The 22,051-nt window shown below is 36.6% G+C and overlaps 1 protein-coding gene across 1 annotated transcript in view; it reads left to right on the plus strand.

Annotated features, from left to right (window-relative positions):
• LOC142233878 (band 7 protein AGAP004871-like) overlaps positions 1-22,051 on the plus strand; it is a gene marked incomplete at its 5' end in the record, with an annotated part of 140,305 nt that overhangs the window by 27,192 nt on the left and 91,062 nt on the right. Inside the window, 2 exon segments of the mRNA XM_075304941.1 lie at positions 781-853; positions 1,300-1,382. Coding sequence (XP_075161056.1) covers positions 781-853; positions 1,300-1,382 — 156 coding nt within the window.

The following is a 22,051-nucleotide window of genomic DNA, read 5'->3' on the forward strand; positions in this document are numbered from 1 at the left end:
TCGGCCTTTTTAGTTTAATATATACCACGTATGGACTATGTGGTATATATTACGGTGTTAGGAAGTTCTAAGATACCTTGCCATCGGCAAGTGTTACCGCAACCCAAGTAATTCGATTGTGGATGACAGTCTTCAGTAGAAGTTGCTAAGCAATCCATGGTGGGGGGTACATAAGCCCCGGCCTGGCCGAACTTACGGCCTTATATACTTGTTATTAGCTATTTTTTATGGCAAATCTACCTGTTTTTGGTAAAACAATCCTGGCAACGCTACACTGAAAAAAATTGAACCCTCTATATCACTAAAGCCAATTTAACTTTATTGTAGTTCGTGGAATTATTATGTTTGGAGATAATTCCTTTACTCTAATAATAATAATTTTTTGAGTACGTTAGTTAAATGAACTTCGTATGGCACTAAAGATATTTTTGCAATTTTGAACTCCAATTGTTTCCTTTATACTTCAAAATTTTCTTTAACAAATGAAAAAAGTGAATTATGTCTAATAAATTTTCTGGAATTTTTCGAAAAACATTTACTTATTTTGTGATATTGGCGTGATGTTATAATAATCAAATTTTTTTAAAATTAACCCAAATTGTTCTTGTCCTGGTGGGTTCACTGTTTTTTCAGTGTAGGTGGAGGGTACATAAGATTCGGTCAGCCCAAACTTTTGGCCGTATATATATATTGTTTTTTTTTTTTTTTGCTACAGATCACGTTAAAATTTCTTTAATTATAATTTTAATATGCCTATTCTCTTCTTGCATTTCTCAATAGGTGGTACAAGAATACGAGAGAGCAGTTATCTTTCGACTAGGACGTTTAATGCCAGGCGGAGCCAAAGGACCGGGTAAATATTAAGCAAAACAATTTTTTTTCTTTTCTGTAAAATCACATAAAATAACTTTGCTTTGAATTCCATGCAACAAAACAAGCAAACAGAGACAAAACAACAAACAAAAATATTTTCTGTATTATATTTTATTATATAGTAATAGTCATAATAATAACATATATCAATTCTATTATTATTATTATTATTAAATACGTTTTCCCAAACAATTTCTTCCGACAACCTAAACAATCTACACCTCCCTCCTAAACCCCCCACACACACAACATGATGAAATAAAACGAACATGTACTACGATTGAATACACGAATATAATCGAAACGAACATGAACTTAAACCCGAATGCAACAATGACGACGATAAATAAACATACCGACATGAAATAATGTGGACATTGACGACATGGCAATGACGAAAACTCTAACGATGATGACGAATTTTAGGTATATTCTTCATTCTGCCGTGCATTGATTCATATGCTCGTGTGGACCTACGTACACGTACTTATGATGTACCACCACAAGAGGTAAACTTTGTCTGTGTCTGTGTACATATCTGTGTGTGTGTGCGTTTCTGTGTGAGCTTGCTGTTCTCATTTTGGTTTGGTTATTATTTTTGGTTGTGTACTTTTTTTTTTTGGTTTAGCCTGTTTTGTGTTTCTCTTTGTTTGCCTATGCTCTCTGTCATCATTATCACATGCACACACACTCATGCATACAATATGCCGTAAGGTGAACAAACACTCTGTGTGCATGCTTGTGTAGGTGTGTGTGTTTTGGGCAAAACAAGTTTCTCTATATTTTTTGAGCTTCTCCTAAGCAATGTGTTTTTGTTTTTGTAATTTTTACCTTTTCATCTTGATGGTGCTTTGGACTATGTGTTTTTTTATCTATCGCATGTGAATGCGTTGAAAAATTTCGTTCTTTGGTTTTGTTTTTATTTTGTTGAATTCTAAATTTGCTTTGTTCTTTGTATGTGGCATTTTGTTGCCCATTATATGTTTTTATAAATGTTAAATTTGCTCTCTCTCCCTCTTTTTTTTTGCACCCTTTATGATTTTAACTGTGGTTCTTGTTTAGATTAAAAAACAATGTACCAAACTATGATACTTAAACAAGTGAGAAAAGGATAAAATTAGGAAAGATTGAATATATGCTACTAAATTATTAAAAGATTACCAACAATTTAGGAAATCTACACAAATAGAAATGGGGGAGCAAAGAATTATCTCTGGAGATCTCTGCGTCACCATGAGATTTGGGACTAAAGATTTTCCCAAGTAAAAATTCGGCGTGAATAATAACCCAGCAAAAAAGGAAAGACAATGTTCTTTTTGTATCCAAAATCACAATGGACTGAATAGTCTAAGTAAGCCTGAAAATAAATCGGGCTGCCGCTTTCACCTGCATGAGCTGTCATAGGGAGGAAGTCATATTTTTAAACATCCTCTGCAATGATTTCGCATTAACTCTACATATGTGTTGCTATTTCACTTATCCCAGCCGAAAGTACTCGATGAGGGGACAAAAGTAGTTTCTGGATTTTGCTAGATTGGTTGCCGTTCATTTTTTTATGAGCCTATATAGTTTTCCATATTTAATTTTGAGCACTTTTTTACAATTTTCTTATATTTTACGCATGGCTATAGCTCGAAAAATGCTGTGATTTTATTGCCGTTTTCAGCAAAGTTTTAGCTCTTGTATCGGAAAAATTTCATCTCCCCAAATATGTATAAAAATCACATTCTTTTACCAATTTTTTTCTGTAGTCGAAGGTCTTGAACTATTGAAAATTTTAAATGCGTATTTAAATACGCAAACACAGAAAAAAATGTTACCAAAATATTACCAATTAAAAAGTTGATTGAAGTTGATTTTTTTTTTTTCAATTAATTAATTAATTGATGCAATGAACTTTTTAATCAAGATAAAGGGTGGTTAAATTTTCAAGGGCCGATGTTGATTTTGAATAAAACACAAACTATTTAGGAAATCATTGTAATTTTATTTTATTATGATATATTGGTATTACTCAAATATGTATGGAACAAAATATCGGCCAAATGGGCGCCGCGACCTCGGTGGCACACCTTCATCCGATGGTCCAAATTTTCGATGACGCTGAGGCATAATGGAAGTTCTATGCCGATAATGTGCCGAATTATCTCATCCTTCAGCTCTTGAATTGTTGCTGGCGTACACTTTTTCTTTCAAATAACCCCAAAGAAAAAAGTCCAACGGTGTCAAATCACATGATCTTGGCGGCCAATTGACATCGCCATTACGTGAGATAACACGGCCATTGAATTTGTTGCGCAAAAGAGCCATTGTTTCGTTAGCTGTGTGGCAGGTGGCACCGTCCTGCTGAAACCACATATCGTCCACATCCATATCTTCCAATTCGGGCCATAAAAAGTTCATTATCATCTCACGATAGTAAACACCATTCACAGTAACTGTCTGACCGGCCTCATTTTGGAAAAAATACGGCCCGATGATGCTACCAGCCCATAAACCGCACCAAACAGTCACTCTTTGTGGGTGTATTGGTTTTTCGACAATCACTCTTGGATTCTCATTCGCGCAAATGCGGCAATTCTGTTTATTGATGAATCAACTGAGGTGAAAATGTGCCTCATTACTGAAGATGATTTTGTTCGAAAATTGATCATCTACTGTTGCCATTTCTTGGAACCATTTAACACGTTGTTGGATTGTGTATCTCTCCCTGGTTAAAATTGAGTAATTCTGAAATAGAGAAATGTCAAATAAAATTCGGAAAAAAACTTGGCGTTTAGATGTGGTTCACATTCAACATCGGCCCTTACAATTTAACCACCCTTTAGAAAAATTAAGTTAATTAAGTCAATGATTGCAAATTTTTTGAATTTGTAATTAAAAAAATAATTGATAGCATACAATTATTTTTTTTTTCATCAAACTTTTTAATTGAAAATTTATTGGTAACAATCAATTGTTAAGCTCACTACCCTGATTTTACAGAACAAGTACAATTACTAATATAGTCAAGTGTGCTAAATTTCAATGAAATGGGTTCAGATTTAGATATAGCTCCCATATAAATCTTTCGCCCCAGAGTTTTACCCTGATTTGCTTGAAATTTTGCGCAAGGAGTACAATTAGTAGTATCCTCAAGTGTGCTTAATTTTATTGAAATCGGTTCAGATTCACATTTAGCTCCCATAAATATCTTTCGCCCGATTTACTCTAATATGACCACAGAGGCCAAAGTTCTAATCTGCTTCACGTGAAATTTTGTACAGGGAGTTCACTCAACATAGTTACAATGCGTGTAAAATTTGGTTGAAATCGGTTCAGATTTAGATATAGCTTCCATAAACATGTTTGTGGATCTTCAAAGTAGTGCGGGGTATAATATAGTCGGCCCCATCCGACGTAAGACTTATCTTAGTTGTTTGTTTTTTCATTATTATACCCTGCTCCACACTGTGGAACAGGGTATTATAAGTTAGTGCATAAGTTTGCAACACCCAGAAGCAGACGAGATAGACACATGGTGTCTTTGGCAAAAATGCTCAGGGTGGGCTCTTGAGTCGATATAGCGATGTTCGTCTGTGCGTGAACACATTTTTGTAATCAAAGTCTAGGTCGCAGTTTTAGTCCAATCAACTTCAAATTTGGCACAAGTATGTGTTTTGGCTCAGAATAGATCCCTATTGATTTTGGAATAAATCGGTTCAGATTTAGATATAGCTCCCATATATATACATTTCGCCCGATATGGACTTATATGGCCCCAGAAGCCAGAGTTTTACCCTAATTTACTTAAAATTTTGCATAAGAAGAACAATTAGTATAGTCAAGTGCGCCAAATTTTATTGAAATCGGTTCAGATTTAGATATAGCTCCCATATATATCTTTCGCCCGATATGGACTAATACGGTCCCAGAAGCCAGAGTTTTACCCCAATTTGGTTGAAATTTTGCACAGGGAGTAGAATTAGCATTGTAACTATGCGTGCCAAATTTTGTTGAAATCGGTTCAGATTTAGATATAGCTCCCATATATAGCTTTCGCCCGATTTACACTCATATGACCACAGAGGCTAATTTTTTGCTCCGATTTAGTTGAAATTTTGCACAGGGAGTACAATTAGCATTGTAGCCATGCGTGCAAAATTTGGTTGAAATCGGTTCAGATTTAGATATAGCTCCAATATATAGCATTCCGTCGATTTACACTCATATGACCACAGAGGCCAATTTTTTGGTCCGATTTAGTTGAAATTTTGCACAGGGAGTAGAATTAGCATTGCAGCTATGCGTGCCAAATTTGTTTGAAATCGTTTCAGATTTAGATATATATCCCATACATAGCTTTCGTCCGATTTACACTCATATGACCACAGAGGCCAATTTTTAACTCCGATTTAGTTGAAATTGTGCACAGAGAGTAGAATTGGCATTGTTTCTATGCGTGCCAAATTTGGTTGAAATCGGTTCAGATTTAGATATAGCACCCATATATATGTTTTTCTGATTTCGATAAAAATGGTCAAAATGCCAACATTTTCCTTGTAAAATCGCCACTACTTAGTCGAAAAGTTGTCAAAATGGCTCTAATTTTCCTAAACATCTAATACATATATATCGAGCGATAAATCATAAATAAACTTTTTCGAAGTTTCCTTAAAATTGCTTCTGATTTAAACGTTTCCCATATTTTTTTACTAACATTGTGTTCCACCCTAGTGCATTAGCCGACTTAAATTTTGAGTCTATAGATTTTGTAGAAGTCTATCAAATTCTTCCAGATCGAGTGATATTTAAATGTATGTATTTGGGACAAAACTTTATATATAGCCCCCAACACATTTGACGGATGTGATATGGTATCGAAAATTTAGATCTACAAAGTGGTGCAGGGTATAATATAGTCGGCACCGCCCGACTTTAGACTTTCCTTACTTGTTGAAAAAGTTGTTAATATGGTTTGGCTTGTTCGAAAACATCCCTCCAAGCTTTCGTTGCTCCCAATGGACTTAATTGTGGACTTAATAAGTTAGCCTAAATATCAGGCTGTCATTATACTAAACCTAACCCAAACTACGATCATTGCCTTGATTACCAATATGCTATTGATTTGCTGTGAAGAAGCTTCATTTTAAACCTTCCTCACTTGTTTGTGTTATTGGCTTATGATTAAAGCTAAAAGGTGGGTTAATATCATAATTTAACCAAATGATACTAAACTAACAACATTTCCCCAGCCTTCAATTTTTTTTTTGGTTTTTTGCCCATAAGCTAACACATTCGTTCTTATCTTTTGTCTTAATAATTTTTAATTTTATAAGTTACATTTCTAGCATATTTCATTTATTTCATATTTTCCTTTAAAATGGAATGATGAAGAAAATTCTAAATGAAATTAAAAGCAATGGACCTACTATAACGAACTTCTACGCAACTATACAACAGAAACCTTTTGTATATGTTTTTCTTATATTTCGTAACCAAAAGAAAAAACAAAAAATCAAAAAAACCAAACACACCTGAATCATCCTGATAAATGTATATGTCAATGTATGTGTGTATTCATAAACGCTTTATTTTGTATGAATGCAAGTAAGTAGCTATAGCATAGTTTCTTTCATGACAAACAACTTTATCTCACAAATATTTATACTTTCATCTATAGAGTAAGAGTTTGTTCAACAACTACTCCACCTCTCCCTGAATACTCTCACACACACATATAGTCTTTCTTTTGCTCTCGTTAACACTGCCATCCATCTTTTAGTATTGTAATGCATTGGGCCTTCTGGTCTTTTTATAGGTATGTGCACCCATTTGTCTTCACTTAGCATTTGTTGACTCTTTTTGACTTGATCCCCACAAGAGCCCATATAAAAATACCCATAATAATGGTTGCTAGGGTATCTGTACACACACACATACACATTTTTGTATGTATATAGCAAGAGTTATTAATATATAAATAAAAAGAAATTATTTCTAGACTATAAATAAATACCAAAGAAGTTTATTAATCGAACATTTTACTCTACGGAAAATAAAGCAGAGATATTGAGTACATCCGGAATTCAAATAAGAATGCATTACGGGGTCTTATATACATCATATATTGATGACAAAGCCAAATATATCTATGAATAGAAGAATATATCAACATATGTTTCATTACAGCCCCCCATCCAATTTTTATCGGTACACTTTTTTTTTGGCCGTCATATTTTTGAATTCGAATTATCTTTGAAAGCGGTACAAAATCTTACATTTTTAAAGAACGGGACGTTCATAATATAGCCCCCATATAAACTTATATTCAGATTTAACCATCGGATCTTCTTGGAATGGCAAACTTCATTCGATCCGATTGAAATTTTGTACGTGATGTTAGTATATACCCTCTAATATGCATGCAAGAATTTGTCCATATCGGTCCATAATTATGCATGGCCCCCATAGAAACCGAACCCCAAATTTGACCACCGAAGCCTCATGGAAGAGCAAATTTCATCCGATCTGGTTGAAATTTGGCTCTCTAATATTCATAGCCATTCATAATTATTTATAGAATCCTTGATTTATTTTGTTTCTTATTCGATCTTTTTTTGTAAATAAAATTCTATAATTTTGCCAAGCTCGAGATCTTATAGTTTTATTTTATACCCCGACCATAGGATAGGGGTATATTAACTTTATCATTCCGTTTGTAACACATCGAAATATTGCTGTAAGACCCCATAAAGTAAATATATTCTGGGTCGTGGTGAAATTCTGAGTCGATCTGAGCATGTCCGTCTATTGAAATCACGCTAACTTCCGAACGAAACAAGCTATCGACTTGAAACTTAGCACAAGTAGTTGTTATTTATGTCCACTTTTACGTATAGCCCCCATATAAACGGACCCCCAAATTTGGTTTGCAGACCCACTAAGAGAAGCAAATTTCATCCGATCCGGCTGAAATTTGGTACATGGTGTTAGTATATGGTCTCAAACAACCATACAAAAATTGGTCCACATCGGTCCATAATTATATATAGCCTCCATATAAACCGATCCTCCGATATGGCTTTCGGAGCCTCTAAGAGAAGCAAATTCCATCCGATCTTGCTGAAATTTGGTACATGGTGTTAGTATATGGTCTTTAACAATCATGCAAAAAGTGGTCTACATCGGTCCATAATTATATATAGCCCCCATATAAACGGACCCCCAAATTTGGCTTGCAGACTCACTAAGAGAATCAAATTTCATCCGATCCGGCTGAAATTTGGTACATGGTGTTAGTATATGGTCTCTAACAACCATGCAAAAATTGGTCCACATCGGTCCATAATTACATATAGCCCCCATATAAACCGATCACCAGATTTGACCTCCGGAGCCTCTTGGAAGACCAAAACTCATCTGATTCAGTTGATATTTGGTACGTGGTGTTAATATATGGCCTCAAACACCCATGCAAAAATTGGTCGAAATCGGTCCATAATTATATATAGACCCCATATAAACCGATCCCCAGATTTGGCTTGCGGAGCCTTTAAGAGAAGAAAATTTCATCCGATCCGGCTGAAATTTGGTACATGGTGTTAGTATATGGTCTCTAACAACCATGCAAAAATTGGTCCACATCGGTCCATAATTACATATAGCCCCCATATAAACCGATCACCAGATTTGACCTCCGGAGCCTCTTGGATGACCAAAACTCATCTGATTCAGTTGATATTTGGTACGTGGTGTTAATATATGGCCTCAAACACCCATGCAAAAATTGGTCGAAATCGGTCAATAATTATATATAGGCCCCATATAAACCGATCCCCAGATTTGACCTCCGGAGCCCCTTGGAAGAGCAAAATTCATCCGATTCGGTTGAAATTTGGTACGCGATTTTAGTATACGGTATCCAACAACCATGCAGGAATTGGTTCATATCAGTCCATAATTATATATAGCCCCCATATAAACCGATCCCCAGATTTGACCTCTTGTGCCTTATGGAGAAGCAAAATGCATCCGATCTGGTTGAAATTTGGTACGTGGTGGTAGTATATGATATTTAACAACCATGCCAAAAGTGGTCCATATCAGTCGATAATCATATATAGGCCCCATATAAATCGATCCCGAGATTTGGTTTTGGAGCCTCTTGGAGGAGCAAATTTCATCCGAGTCAGTTAAAAATAGCTACATTGTGCTAGTATATGGCCATTGACAACCATGCCTACCTAGGTCCATATCGGTCTATAGATATATATGGCCCTCACATAAATCGATCCCCAATCACACAAAATTTGGTCCATATCCAGATCATAATTCTATATAGCCCCGATATAAGCGACCCCCATATTTCAATTCTGGCTCCCTACGTACCGTGCAAAAGTCCATATCGATTCGTAATTATTTGTAGGCTTACCTATACATACCTTTTTAGTCTAATATATACCACGTATGGACTAACTCACAATTTAGAAAACGATTTATGATACCACAACCCAAGTATTTCGATTGTGGATGACAGTCTTTCGCAGAAGTTTCTACGCTATCCATGGTGGAGGGTACATAAGATTCGGCCTGGCCGAACTTACGGCCATATATACTTGTTTCAATTAATCCGTCCAAAAATATTTCAAGCTTGCCAAAAATATAGAATTTTATTTATTTGTAGAACATAAAAGGATTAAAAATTAAAGAGACATACATATGTATTTTTTCTGCCTTTATTTATCTTACATAGACCCCATATAGATTAACATACAATTAAGAAGATAATGTTAAGTAGGTTAAATATACCTTGTCATCGGTAACTGTTAACACAACTCAAATAATTCGAATGTGGATGACAACCTTCTACGCAATACATGGTGGAGAGTACTTAAGATTCGGCCTGGCCGAACTTAAGGCCGAAACACAATGAAAAAAAGCAGGCGTATGCTTTAGCTTTTTTCTTTATTTTAAAGCGGCTTCCTTTTTCCAACACACATAGAAAATCGTATTTGTCGCTTCATAAACAAACTTATACAAATCTGGAGCAAGAAATGTTTTTAACGTCAAAAGCAAAGCATCCTATAGAAGCCGGAAAAGTTAAAATTTATTTAACTTATTTCCACGCTTCGGCGTCAAGCTTATATTTACTGTGCGCACTCTCATATAATTATGAACGTTTCAACTTTTTTCGAAGCGAAGATTTAAGCTGCGTGTTCATTGTGTGTCGGCCTTTACTGCCGTATAAACGTGTTTCTTTTAAATAATAAAATATAAAAATTAAAGAATATAGTGCTTTACTTTGTAACATTACATATCAGCCAACCTGTAATATACGGTAGAAGCACGATCAATTTTCATTATTATTAAAAATTAACTATAAGAAATATTCATCTAGACCTCTTCTTATCATTCTCGGCTATGAATCACATCCTAACACGTTCTTCGGTTCACCCTATTATTTTTCGAACGGCAAATGTTGCTAAATGTTTATAGCAAATTCACTTCAAATGAAAACTTTTACCTTTTCAATTAAATTTTTTCTAACATACTGCATACTTTTCCGACTAAATAAATTTTAAAATCAAATTAAAACTCTCTCATATCTAATGAATGCTTTTTCATTTCAAATGAAACGTTCATCATATAAGATTAACATAAACTTGTTTATTCTTTTTAATATTTTTAAAAATTTTGTCAACATTTTATTTCTATAAAAAATTTTGTCAAAATTTTATTTCTAAAGAATTTTTTTTTCAAAATTATATGTAGTACCAAACAGGTCTTTTTGGGCTGAAGTATATCTATATACTTAATATTTCGGCAAGTCGGATAAAAATTGCGGTTTCTAGAAGCCAGAAAAGTTAAAACAGGAGATTGGTCTATATTACAGGTTTGCACATGGCACGAAATTGTCGTGACTCACGCGTGAGTCACGCTGATGGTAACGGCGTGAGTGTGCGTGATTAACCAACAAAATGTGGTGCGTGAGCGTGAGTCACGAAAATAATATCTTCGTGAGTGTGCATGGGTAACGAATTTCGGTAAAACACGCTCACGAAAATAATCTCTCTTACGATCATAAAATGCTTACGAGTCCAATTCATTTATAATTTTAGTGACATCCTAAATGTTAAAAGTTTCATAACGCTCACGATTTTAATCATACTCATAATTTTCAGTCAGGTTCTATAGGTAAATTACTCATAAAATTATTCGTGAGTCACGAGGTTTCTCGTGAGTCACGACATTTTTCGTGAGTCATGATATTTTTCGTGAGTCACGACATTTAAAAGATTTTCGTGCATGAGTACAAATTTTCTTGCGTGAGTAAAATATTACTCACGTGCACACCTCTAGTCAATAAGGGGGCTATACAAAAACATGGACCGATGCGCATCGCCTTCGGCACCCTTAAAATAGTACTAGATTTCTAATTTCAGGAAAATCGGATAAAAACTATATTTTTGAAGCCAAAAAGGTCAAATCTGTCTATATGGGGGCTATTCTGGAACATGGACTGATACATACCATATTTGGCACAACAACTTGTGATCCCAAAATACCTCAAGGTATAAACTTCCAGGAAAATCATATAAAAATTAGGGATACTAGGAGCCCAAGATGTTAAATCGGGGTGTCGGTTTATATGGGGGCTATATCAAAGCCTGAACCGATATATACAATCTTCGAAATTTTAGGATGAAAGCGGTATTATTGAAAGCTCTAGCGTAATTACAACAGACAGACGGACATATTTATAACGTCTTACAATGTCTTCTTGATCAAGAATATATATTTTTTATATAGTCGAAAATCGATATTTTTATGTGTTAAAGGGTGATACGGTCAAAATTTGGTCAAGGGAAAACGCGTGTAAATCGGTGAAATCGTTTATTTAAAAAATCAAATTAAATTTCTTTTTCAAGTTCAATTAGTATAAAATTCAGGAAAAATATTCAGTTAGGCTTTCGCTTTTCCAAATCCGAATTGCCGGGCCTCACGCTTGACACCTGCCAACAGATTTTGTACAGCCACCTTGTCCACCTTCTTCGCCGCAGAAAGCCAGTTTGCCTTGAACTGCTGCTCGTCCTTAGCAGTTTTTTGGTCTTCTTTAGGTTCCGCTTGACAATAGCCCAGTATTTCTCAATTGGGCGGAGCTCTGGCGTGTAGGGAGGGTTCTTGTCCTTGGGAACCACCTGCACGTTGTTGGCGGCGTACCACTCCATGGTCTTTTTACACAGTACGGAACAACCGTGTTTCTTCAGGAAAGGCAGCAGACGTTTATTCAAACACTCTTTCACGTAAATTTCTTGGTTGAAAGTCCCGGAAGATATGAAAATGCTGCTTTTCAAGCCACAGGTACAGATGGCTTGCCAAACCAGATATTTCTTTGCGAACTTTGACAGTTTTATGTGCTTGAAAATATCTGCTACCTTTCCCCTTCCTTTTGCCGTATAAAACTCCTGTCCCGGAAGCTGCTTGTAGTCGGCTTTGACGTAGGTTTCGTCGTCCATTACCACGCAGTCAAACTTCGTCAGCATCGTCGTGTACAGCCTCCGGGATCGCGCTTTGGCCGTCGTATTTTGTTTATCATCGCGCTTTGGAGTCACTACCTTCTTGTAAGTCGATAGTCCGGCTCGTGTTTTGGCTCGATGCACGGTTGTAGACGATACACCCAGCTTATTTGCGGCATCTCGGAGAGAGAGGTTAGGGTTTCGCTTGAAACTACCGGCAACTCTCTTTGTCGTCTCAGCGGCTTCCGGTTTTCGATTTCCCCCCGATCCAGACTTCCTGGCTGTCGACAAACGTTCCCCAAACACTTTAATTACATTTGTAACGGTTGATTTGGCAACTTTTAGCGATTTTGCCAGCTTTGCGTGCGAGTAGCTCGGATTTTCGCGATGCGCGAGCAAAATTTTGATACGCTGCTCTGAAGAGTGAATTCCAAAATCAAAATAGGAGCAACATTCTACACACACACACCTTCAACATGAGGGGTGTTCAGGTTTTTTAAATGCAAAATTGAAAGAAAGAAATACAAGTTTATATTGACCAAATTTTGACCGTATCACCCTTTACAAACGAAGTGGCAAACTTTCTATACAACCATCACCATTCTATGGTGGTGTAATTGATACCCCTTATTTTCAGTTCCGATAGATCGTACAGCTATTCTTTGAGTTCCAGGGGAGACGAAAAAGCCTCCCATGGTCTTAACCAACATACTTTTTACATAGATATTTTAACGGTGACTTTCTCAATTGACCAACATTTAGAGATTTCAACAAGGCTTTGTATATTAACACCAGCTTATTTTACGAGTATTCCACTTTTTCCAGTCACTCTCAATGACTATCATCCCTTTAGAACATTCATGCCATCCATGGCTGAAATGTTGCAGTATGTGATTTGTTGTACAGTTCTGGCTGGCGACTTAATAATCGAAGGATTTAACACCAACACGTAACAATGGGTACCATTGAAAGTCCATAGAAGTCCATGAATGCACTTGTATGCGCGCATACAAAGTGCTTTTAAATTGCATTTTTTTATTAAATATTTGTAAAGTGATTTCCATGAATATGCACATATGAATTTGACATTGAAAGTGTATCAATTTGATATGTACATATTAAATTTATTTGTAACAATTTTTTTTTGTTCTTTGCGAGAATTATACATTTTTCCATATATTCCACATAGTGCAGGTTGGCTTTTGCCAAGGTTACTGTGATTAATTCAAACTAAAGAGAAAATAAATGCCTTTGAAAACATGCCATTTTTTACCGTTTATTATTCTCAATTTGTTTTACAGGAAAAAATTAATTTCGAAAGAATCTTTAAATTCTAAAAATATTACAAATATTTAGCCACATATGCAAAGGTTTGCTCATGTCACGAGAAACAACATCAGATATAAAAGTTATAACAGTAAACCATTTTTTTCGAAAATATTTGAAGTTGATATTAAAAAAAAAACTAGGACCATTGGCGGAGCTAAGAAATTTGTCTTGGAGGGTAGTTAAACCTTCCCCCAACGCATTGACATTTTCGAACCACAAATTTTAAATGACAACAGTTGAAGTGATTATTAGTTGTGTTCATTTACCAACTACTAGTTACTACTTTTACTAGAAAACGTTTCTCAAACCCAAAAGTATAACTATTAAGCAGTTTTAAGAGAACAATGTCATCTCTCTTTAAAAATTGTTCTACTAGAAGTTATTCGACAAAAATGAAAATAAACTCTATAAAGTTTACAACTCAACTTTTGAACGGCATAGTTTTTGCTTTGTATTAAAATACATCATTATACCCTGCGCCACACTGTGGAACAGGGTATTATAAGTTAGTGCATATATTTGTAGCACCCAGAAGGAGACGAGATAGACACATGGTGTCTTTGGCAATAATGCTCAGGGTGGGTCCCTGAGTCGATTTAACCATGTCCGTCCGTCCGTCTGTCTGTCTGTGAACACATTTTTTTGATCAAAGTCTAGGTCGCAATTTAAGTCCAATCGCCTTCAAATTTGGCACATGTTCCTTATTTGGGTCAGAATAGAACCCTGTTGATTTTGGAAGAAATCGGTTCAGATTTAGATATAGCTCCCATATATATCTTTCGCCCGATATGCACTAATATGGACCCAGCAGCCAGAGTTTTATACCGATTTGCTTTAAATTTTGTAAAAACATAACACACGTATAGTCAAGTGTGCAAAATTTGATTGAAATCGGTTCAGATTTAGATATAGCTCCCATATATATCTTTCGCCCGATATGGACTTATATGGTCCCAGAAGCCAGATATTTTGCCGAATTTGCTTGAAATTTTGCACTAGGAGTACAATTAGTAGTATAGTCAAGTTTGCAGAATTTGATTAAAATCGGTTCAGATTTAGATATAGCTCCCATATATATCTTTCGCCCGATATGGACTAATATGGTCCCAAAAGCCAGAGATTTGGCCCAATTTGGTTGAAATTTTGCACAGGGAGTAGATTTAGCATTGTAGCTATGCGTGCCAAATTTGGTTGAAATCAATTCAGATTTAGATATAGTTCCCATATATATCTTTCGCCCGATATGCACTTATATGGACCCAGAAGCCAGAGTTTTATCCCGATTAGCTTGAAATTTTGCACAAGGAGTACAATAGGTAGTATAGTCACGTGTGCCAAATTTGATTGAAATCGGTTCAGATTTAGATATAGCTTCCATATATATTTTTCGCCCGATATGGACTTATATGGCCCCAGAAGCCAGAGTTTTGGCCCAATTTGGTTGAAATTTTGCACTAGGAGGGCAATTAGTAACATAGTCATGTGTGCCAAAATTGATTGAAATCGGTTCAGATTTAGATATAGCTCCCATATATATGTTTTTCTGATTTCGACAAAAATGGTCAAAATACCAACATTTTCCTTGTTAAATCGCCACTGCTTAGTCGAAAAGTTGTAAAAATGACTCTAATTTTCCTAAGCTTCTAATACATATTTATCGAGCGATAAATCATAAATAAACTTTTGCGAAGTTTCCTTAAAATATCTTCTGATTTAAATGTTTCGTAGTGCATTAGCCAACTTTAATTTTGAGTCTATAGATTTTGTAAAAGTCTATCAAATTCTGTCCAAATCGAGTGATATTTAAATGTATGTATTTGGGACAAACCTTTGTATATAGGACCCAACACATTTGACGGATGTGATATGGCATCGAAAATTTAGATCTACAAAGTAGTGCAGGGTATAATATAGTCGGCCCCGCCCGACTTTAGACTTTCCTTACTTGTTTTCCTCTAAATTTGCAGGTTTGTGGGTCCTAAAAGGTCCATGCACTGGTGTATAGGCGTTGACAGTTTGATGACCTCGGATGTATACAATTTTTTATTCCGCAAGTATGATCCACTGGATAGAACTGTAATCGCCTATAAAAATGATCGCCAGGTATGGGCCTTAAGATTTATTCTTTTGCAAAATTTTAATAAAGTGGGGTCGGTATTTTTTGCCTAGAAGAACAGTTTTAAAGTCGATTCTATATGTGACTTCTATGGACTCAGGGAGTCAAATCGGAAGAACGGTCTATAATGGCGACTAGATCAAAACATTTCCAATTTCAAGCAAATCGGATGAAAATTATAGATATCGGTCTACATGGAGGCTATATCTTAGACATTTACGGAATTATATCTAAGGAAATCATCAGAATAAGGACCAATATTTACTCTATGTGGATGATGTGAACTCTATGTGGATCTAAATCCCTGTATCGATATGGCTCATATTCAAACTTTACCTGCATAGAGAAAAAATGCTTTTTACGATCCCCATTACCTCTAAATATTTAATTTTAAGCAAACCGGATAAAAATTACAACTTCAATGTCCTCAAATGAAATTGGAAGTTCGGTCTATATGGGGGCTATATCGAAATATAAACATAAAATTTAGCCTAGATCTTAACAGATTTAAAAAAAAAATTCTTAAAATTATAAGCCATTACAAACGATTTATTTTTGTTCTCGCATTATCTTTATGGTATCGCATTATCAAATTACAAATTGCAAGAAAATCAAGGATTCAATTAAAACAAGTATAAACGGCTGTAAGTTCGGCCAGGCCGAATCTTATGTACCCTCCACCATGGATTGCGTAGAAACTTCTACGAAAAACTGTCATCCACAATCAAAACTTCTTAACATCGTTTTCTAAATTGTGAGTTAGTCCATACATGGTATATATTAGAAAAAAAGTTATGTATAGGTGAAATATGGGGGTCGCTTATATGGGGGCTATATAGAATTATGAACTTGATATGGACCAATTTTTGTGTGATTGGGGATCGATTTCTCTGAGGGCTATATATAACTATAGACCGATATGCACCTAGTAAGGCATGGTTGTTAATGGCCATATACTAGCACAATGTACCAAATTTCAACTGACTCGAATGAAATTTGATATAAATCCAAGAGGATTTAAAACCAAATCTCAGTATGGGTTTATATGGGGGCTATATATGATTATGGACTGATATGGACCACTTATGGCATGGTTGTTAAATATCATATACTACCACCACGTACCAAATTTCAACCAGATCGGATGAATTTTGCTTCTCCAAAAGGCACCGGAGGTCAAATCTGGGGATCGGTTTATATGGGGGCTATATATAATTATGGACTGATATGAACCAATTCCTGCATAGTTAGTGGATACCATATACTAACATCACGTACCAAATTTCAACCGAATAGGATGAATTTTGCTCTTCCAAGAGGCTCTGGAGGTCAAATCTGGTGATCGGTTTATATGGGGGCTATATATAATTATTGACCGATTTCGACCAATTTTGGCAAGGGTGTTTGAGGCCATATATTGACACCACGTACCAAATTTCAACTGAATCAGATGGATTTTGGTCGTCCAAGAGGCTCTGGAGGTCAAATCTGGTGATCGGTTTATATTGGGGCTATATATAATTATGGACCGATGTGGTCCAATTTTTGCATGGTCATTAGAGACCATATACTAACATCATGTACCAAATTTCAGCCGGATCGGATGAAATTTGCTTCTCTTAGAGTCTCCGCAAGCCAAATCGGGGGATCGGTTTATATGGGGGCTATATGTAATTATGGACCGAAGTGGACCAATTTTTGCAAGGTTGTTAGAGACCATATACTAACACCAATTTGCTTCTCTTAGAGCAATCGCAATCCAAATTTGGGGGTCCGTTTATATGGGGGCTATACGTAAAAGTGGACCGATATGGCCCATTTGCAATGCCGTCCGACTTACATCAATAACAACTACTTGTGAAAAGTTTCAAGTCGACAGCTTGTTTCGTTCGGAAGTTAGCGTGATTTCAACAGACGGACGGACGGACAGACATGCTCAGATCGACTCAGAATTTCACCACGACCTAGAATATATATACTTTATGGGGTCTTAGAGCAACATTTCGATGTGTTACAAACGGATTGACAAAGTTAATATACCTCCCATCCTATGGTGGAGGGTATAAAAATAATTAATAAAAGTAATCAAGTTAATTCAATGAATGAAGATCTTACAATTTTTAATTAAAAAATTCATTGATACATTTAATAATTTAATCAACATTGGAAGAACAAGTCATTTAAAACCAATGATGGAAAATATTAAATCAAGTAAAAAAAGTAATTAAAAATAGTTACGTAAAAAAAAATCAGTTGAGTTTTGTGATCAACGTCAGTTAAATTTTTTATTGTAACAACTAAAAAATTAATTGAAATTTGCTAACGAAATCAATTAATTTTTTAATCAAATAAATAATCATTTCCTGATTGACGACATTTCAATTAAAAGATTTATTGTATTGGATCTCGTGATTGAATCAAAACAAATATTTTTATGTGTATATAAAAACATGAACCGTTATATGCCACATTTGGCAAAACCTAAACCACCTCCAGATTCTAAATTTCAGCAAATCGGATTAAAACTGCGGCCACAATGCCCTCACAGAAGAAATATCACCAAAATTTTTGCATTTAAAACTTTAATTGAAATTTTAATAATTTAATTGGTTCAACAGGATTTTTTAATAGAAACAAAAATCAAAAAAAAAATTATTTGACTTTGGTGATTGATGCTATCATTTCTGCAATTGAAGATATTTCAATTAAAAATTTATTGGGTCAATTAAATGATTATTGATTGTGGTTTTGTTCTCAATTAGTCAAATCTAGAGATCGGTCCATATGGGGTATATGCGAAAACATAGACCGATATTAAAAACAAGTAAGGAAAGTCTAAAGTCGGGCGGGGCCGACTATATTATACTAGAGGTTTGCACGTGAGTAATATTTTACTCACGCTCACGCACACTCACGGCGGAAAAATCTTACTCACACACGCTCACGCACGATATGGTTTGGTAGGTGTCACGCTCACGCACACTCACGAAAAGAAAATTTGTAGTCACGCACACTCACGCACGAAAATGTCGTGACTCACGAAAAATACCGTGACTCACGAAAAATATCGTGACTCTGGAAAAATGTCGTGACTCACGAATATTTTTATGAGTAATTTACGTGTCTAAAAACATGAGCACGATATAAATCGAGAGAGTTTTTGAACTCTTGACATCCCAGGTGTCACTAAAATTGTAAATGAATTTAACTTTTAATCGTTTTATGTTAGTGAGCGGGATTATTTTCGTGAGCGTAATTCGTTACTCACCCACACTTACGAATAAATTATTTTCGTGACTCACGCTCACGCACGATATTTTGGTTTGTTAATCACGCTCACGCACACTCATGCCGTTGCCGTAAGCGTGACTCACGATTCACGCGTGAGTCACGAAAATTTTCGTGAATCACGACAATTTCGTGTCACGTGCACACCTCTATATTATACCCTGCACCACTTTGTAGATCTACATTTTCGATACCATATCACATCCGTCAAATGTGTTGGGGGCTATGGTTAGGTTAGGTTAAAGTGGCAGCCCGATTAAGATTCAGGCTCACTTAGACTATTCAGTCCATTGTGATACCACATTAACTAAAAGTACCTATTACATATGGGCACTTCTAGTTTTAACCGCTGAACCTTCTTGATTATTTTTCTTTGTTGAACCAACCAGATTGTTCCAAAAATATTAGCAGACTGCTTAAGTTAACGTTTTCCAGATCCGCCAGTAATCTGAAGCTATATGCTCCTAAAAGTTGCTTGCGCTTTACACAAAATGCAGGACACTCACACAAGAGGTGTTTAATTGATTCTTTTTCCTCCGCATCATGACAGCTCATACAATAGTCATTATACTTCGCGCCAATAGTTTTTGCAAAATCTCCTATCAGGCAGCGACCCGTTATAGCAGATATCAGGAGTGATATCTGACGTCTCGAGAACATTACCATATCTAGTGTGCGGTTTAAGTTGAAATGGGCCCATATTTGCTTGGTGTCGTTACAACCCTTGCAATTCTCCCATCGAACATTTGCCATCATAACAGCCTTCTCACGCAGCATGAGCTTGCAGGTAGCTTGGGGCATACCAACAAATTCTAGTTCCCCTGGAATATGTAAGGTAGTCCCTAGCCTTGCCAACTCATCCGCTTCGCAGTTCCCCGGTATATTCCTATGGCCAGGCACCCATATTAGGTGAATATTGTACTGCTCAGCCATCTCATTGAGAGATTTGCGGCAATCGATGGCCGTTTTCGAGTTGAGGAACACAGAGTCCAAGGATTTTATTGCAGGTTGACTGTCTGAGTATATATTAATGCCCACATTTTTTGGAACATTACTTCTCAGCCAATTCGCCACCTCTCTTATTGCTAATATTTCAGCCTGAAAAACACTACAGTGATCAGGTAATCTTTTCGCTATTCGAAGTTCCAGATCTTTAGAATATACTCCGAAACCCACTTGGCCATCCAATTTGGAGCCATCAGTGTAGAAATCTATATATCTTTTATTCCCCGGGGTCCGTGTACACCACGCCTCACTGTTGGGAATTAGAGTCTCAAACTTTTTGTCGAAAAGTGGACTCGCCAAAGTGTAATCCACTACGTTAGGCACATCTGGCATTATTTTGAGTACCGAACTGTGACCGTAACTTTTTTCCGACCACAGCGATAGCTCGCGCAACCGCACAGCCGTTGTTGCAGCTGACTGTTTGGCCAAAATGTCTAAAGGCAATAGATGCAGTATGACATTAAGGGAGTTTGTTCCTGTCTTGCTGAATGCACCTGAGATACACAAGCACGCCATACGCTGAACTTTGTCTAAACTTGTCGGCTGGTGAAGTGCCGGCCACCAGACTACAACACCATATAGCATTATAGGTCTAACCACTGCCGTGTATAGCCAATGTACAATTTTTGGTTTTAGTCCCCACTTTTTCCCTATTGCCTTTTTGCACGAGTATAAAGCTACCGTTGCTTTCCTCGCCCTTTCTTCAATATTAAGCTTAAAGTTCAGCTTCCTGTCCAAAATAACGCCAAGGTATTTTGCACACTCCCTAAAGGGAATTTCAATACCCCCTAAGGAAATGGGCCTAACCGTGGGAGTTTTGCGATCTTTGCAGTACATGACTAATTCTGTCTTTGCAGGATTTACCCCAAGACCATTGTCTTTCGCCCATTTCTCAGTCATCCGGAGGGCCCTCTGAATAATATCTCTGATTGTGGATGGGAATTTTCCCCTGACTGCCAGAGCCACATCATCTGCGTATGCCACCACTTTTATCCTTTCTTTTTCTAGAGTAACCAGAAGGCTATTTATAGCAACATTCCAAAGAAGAGGTGATAGGACTCCTCCTTGGGGAGTGCCTCTGTTCACATACCTTTGTATGTTTGCTTGTCCTAGTGTGGCTGAAATACGTCTCTTCATTAGCAGTTCGTCTAACAGCCTGAGTATACATGGATCAACATTCAGAGTTGTCAGTCCATTTAATATCGAGCTCGGATGGACATTATTGAACGCCCCTTCGATGTCTAGAAACGCCACGATTGTGTATTCTTTGACAGATAGTGAGCTTTCAATAAAGCTGACTAGTTCATGTAGTGCGGTCTCAGTAGACCTGCCCTTCGAGTATGCATGCTGTCGTTTCGAGAACAAACTTGAATCGATGCTAGTTCTAAGATAAATATCTATCATCCTCTCCAGAGTCTTAAGTAGGAATGAGGATAAGCTGATTGGTCGGAAATCCTTCGCCCTCGAGTGAGAGGCTTTTCCCGCTTTAGGTATGAAAACGACTTTTGTTTCCCTCCACTTTCCTGGGATATATGATAAGTTGATACATCCTTTATATATCACCGACAACCAGGGGATAATTTTGTCAGTTACAGCTTGTAACTCCGCCGGAGTAATTCCATCAGGTCCAGGGGATTTGAATGGTCCAAAGCTATTTAGCGCCCATCTTATTCTAGTTTCCGATACAATTTCCTCGACAGGAAACGACCGCTGAGCAACTGTGGCACCGCCAGTACATGGTTCAACCGTCTGATTTCCAGGAAAATGTGTGTCCAATAGTACCTCCAGCGTCTCCTTACTGGACGTTGTCCAATTGCCCTCCGATGTTTTAATGAAACCTGGAGCGGAGTTGGTGGATGCTAGAACCTTCCGTAGTCTGGAAGCCTCGGACGTATTCTCAATACTGCTGCAGTAAGCATTCCAAGAGTTATGCTGAGCCTTT

Source organism: Haematobia irritans, chromosome 4, assembly GCF_050003625.1.
Source record: "Haematobia irritans isolate KBUSLIRL chromosome 4, ASM5000362v1, whole genome shotgun sequence".
Taxonomy (NCBI): Eukaryota; Metazoa; Arthropoda; class Insecta; order Diptera; family Muscidae; genus Haematobia; species Haematobia irritans.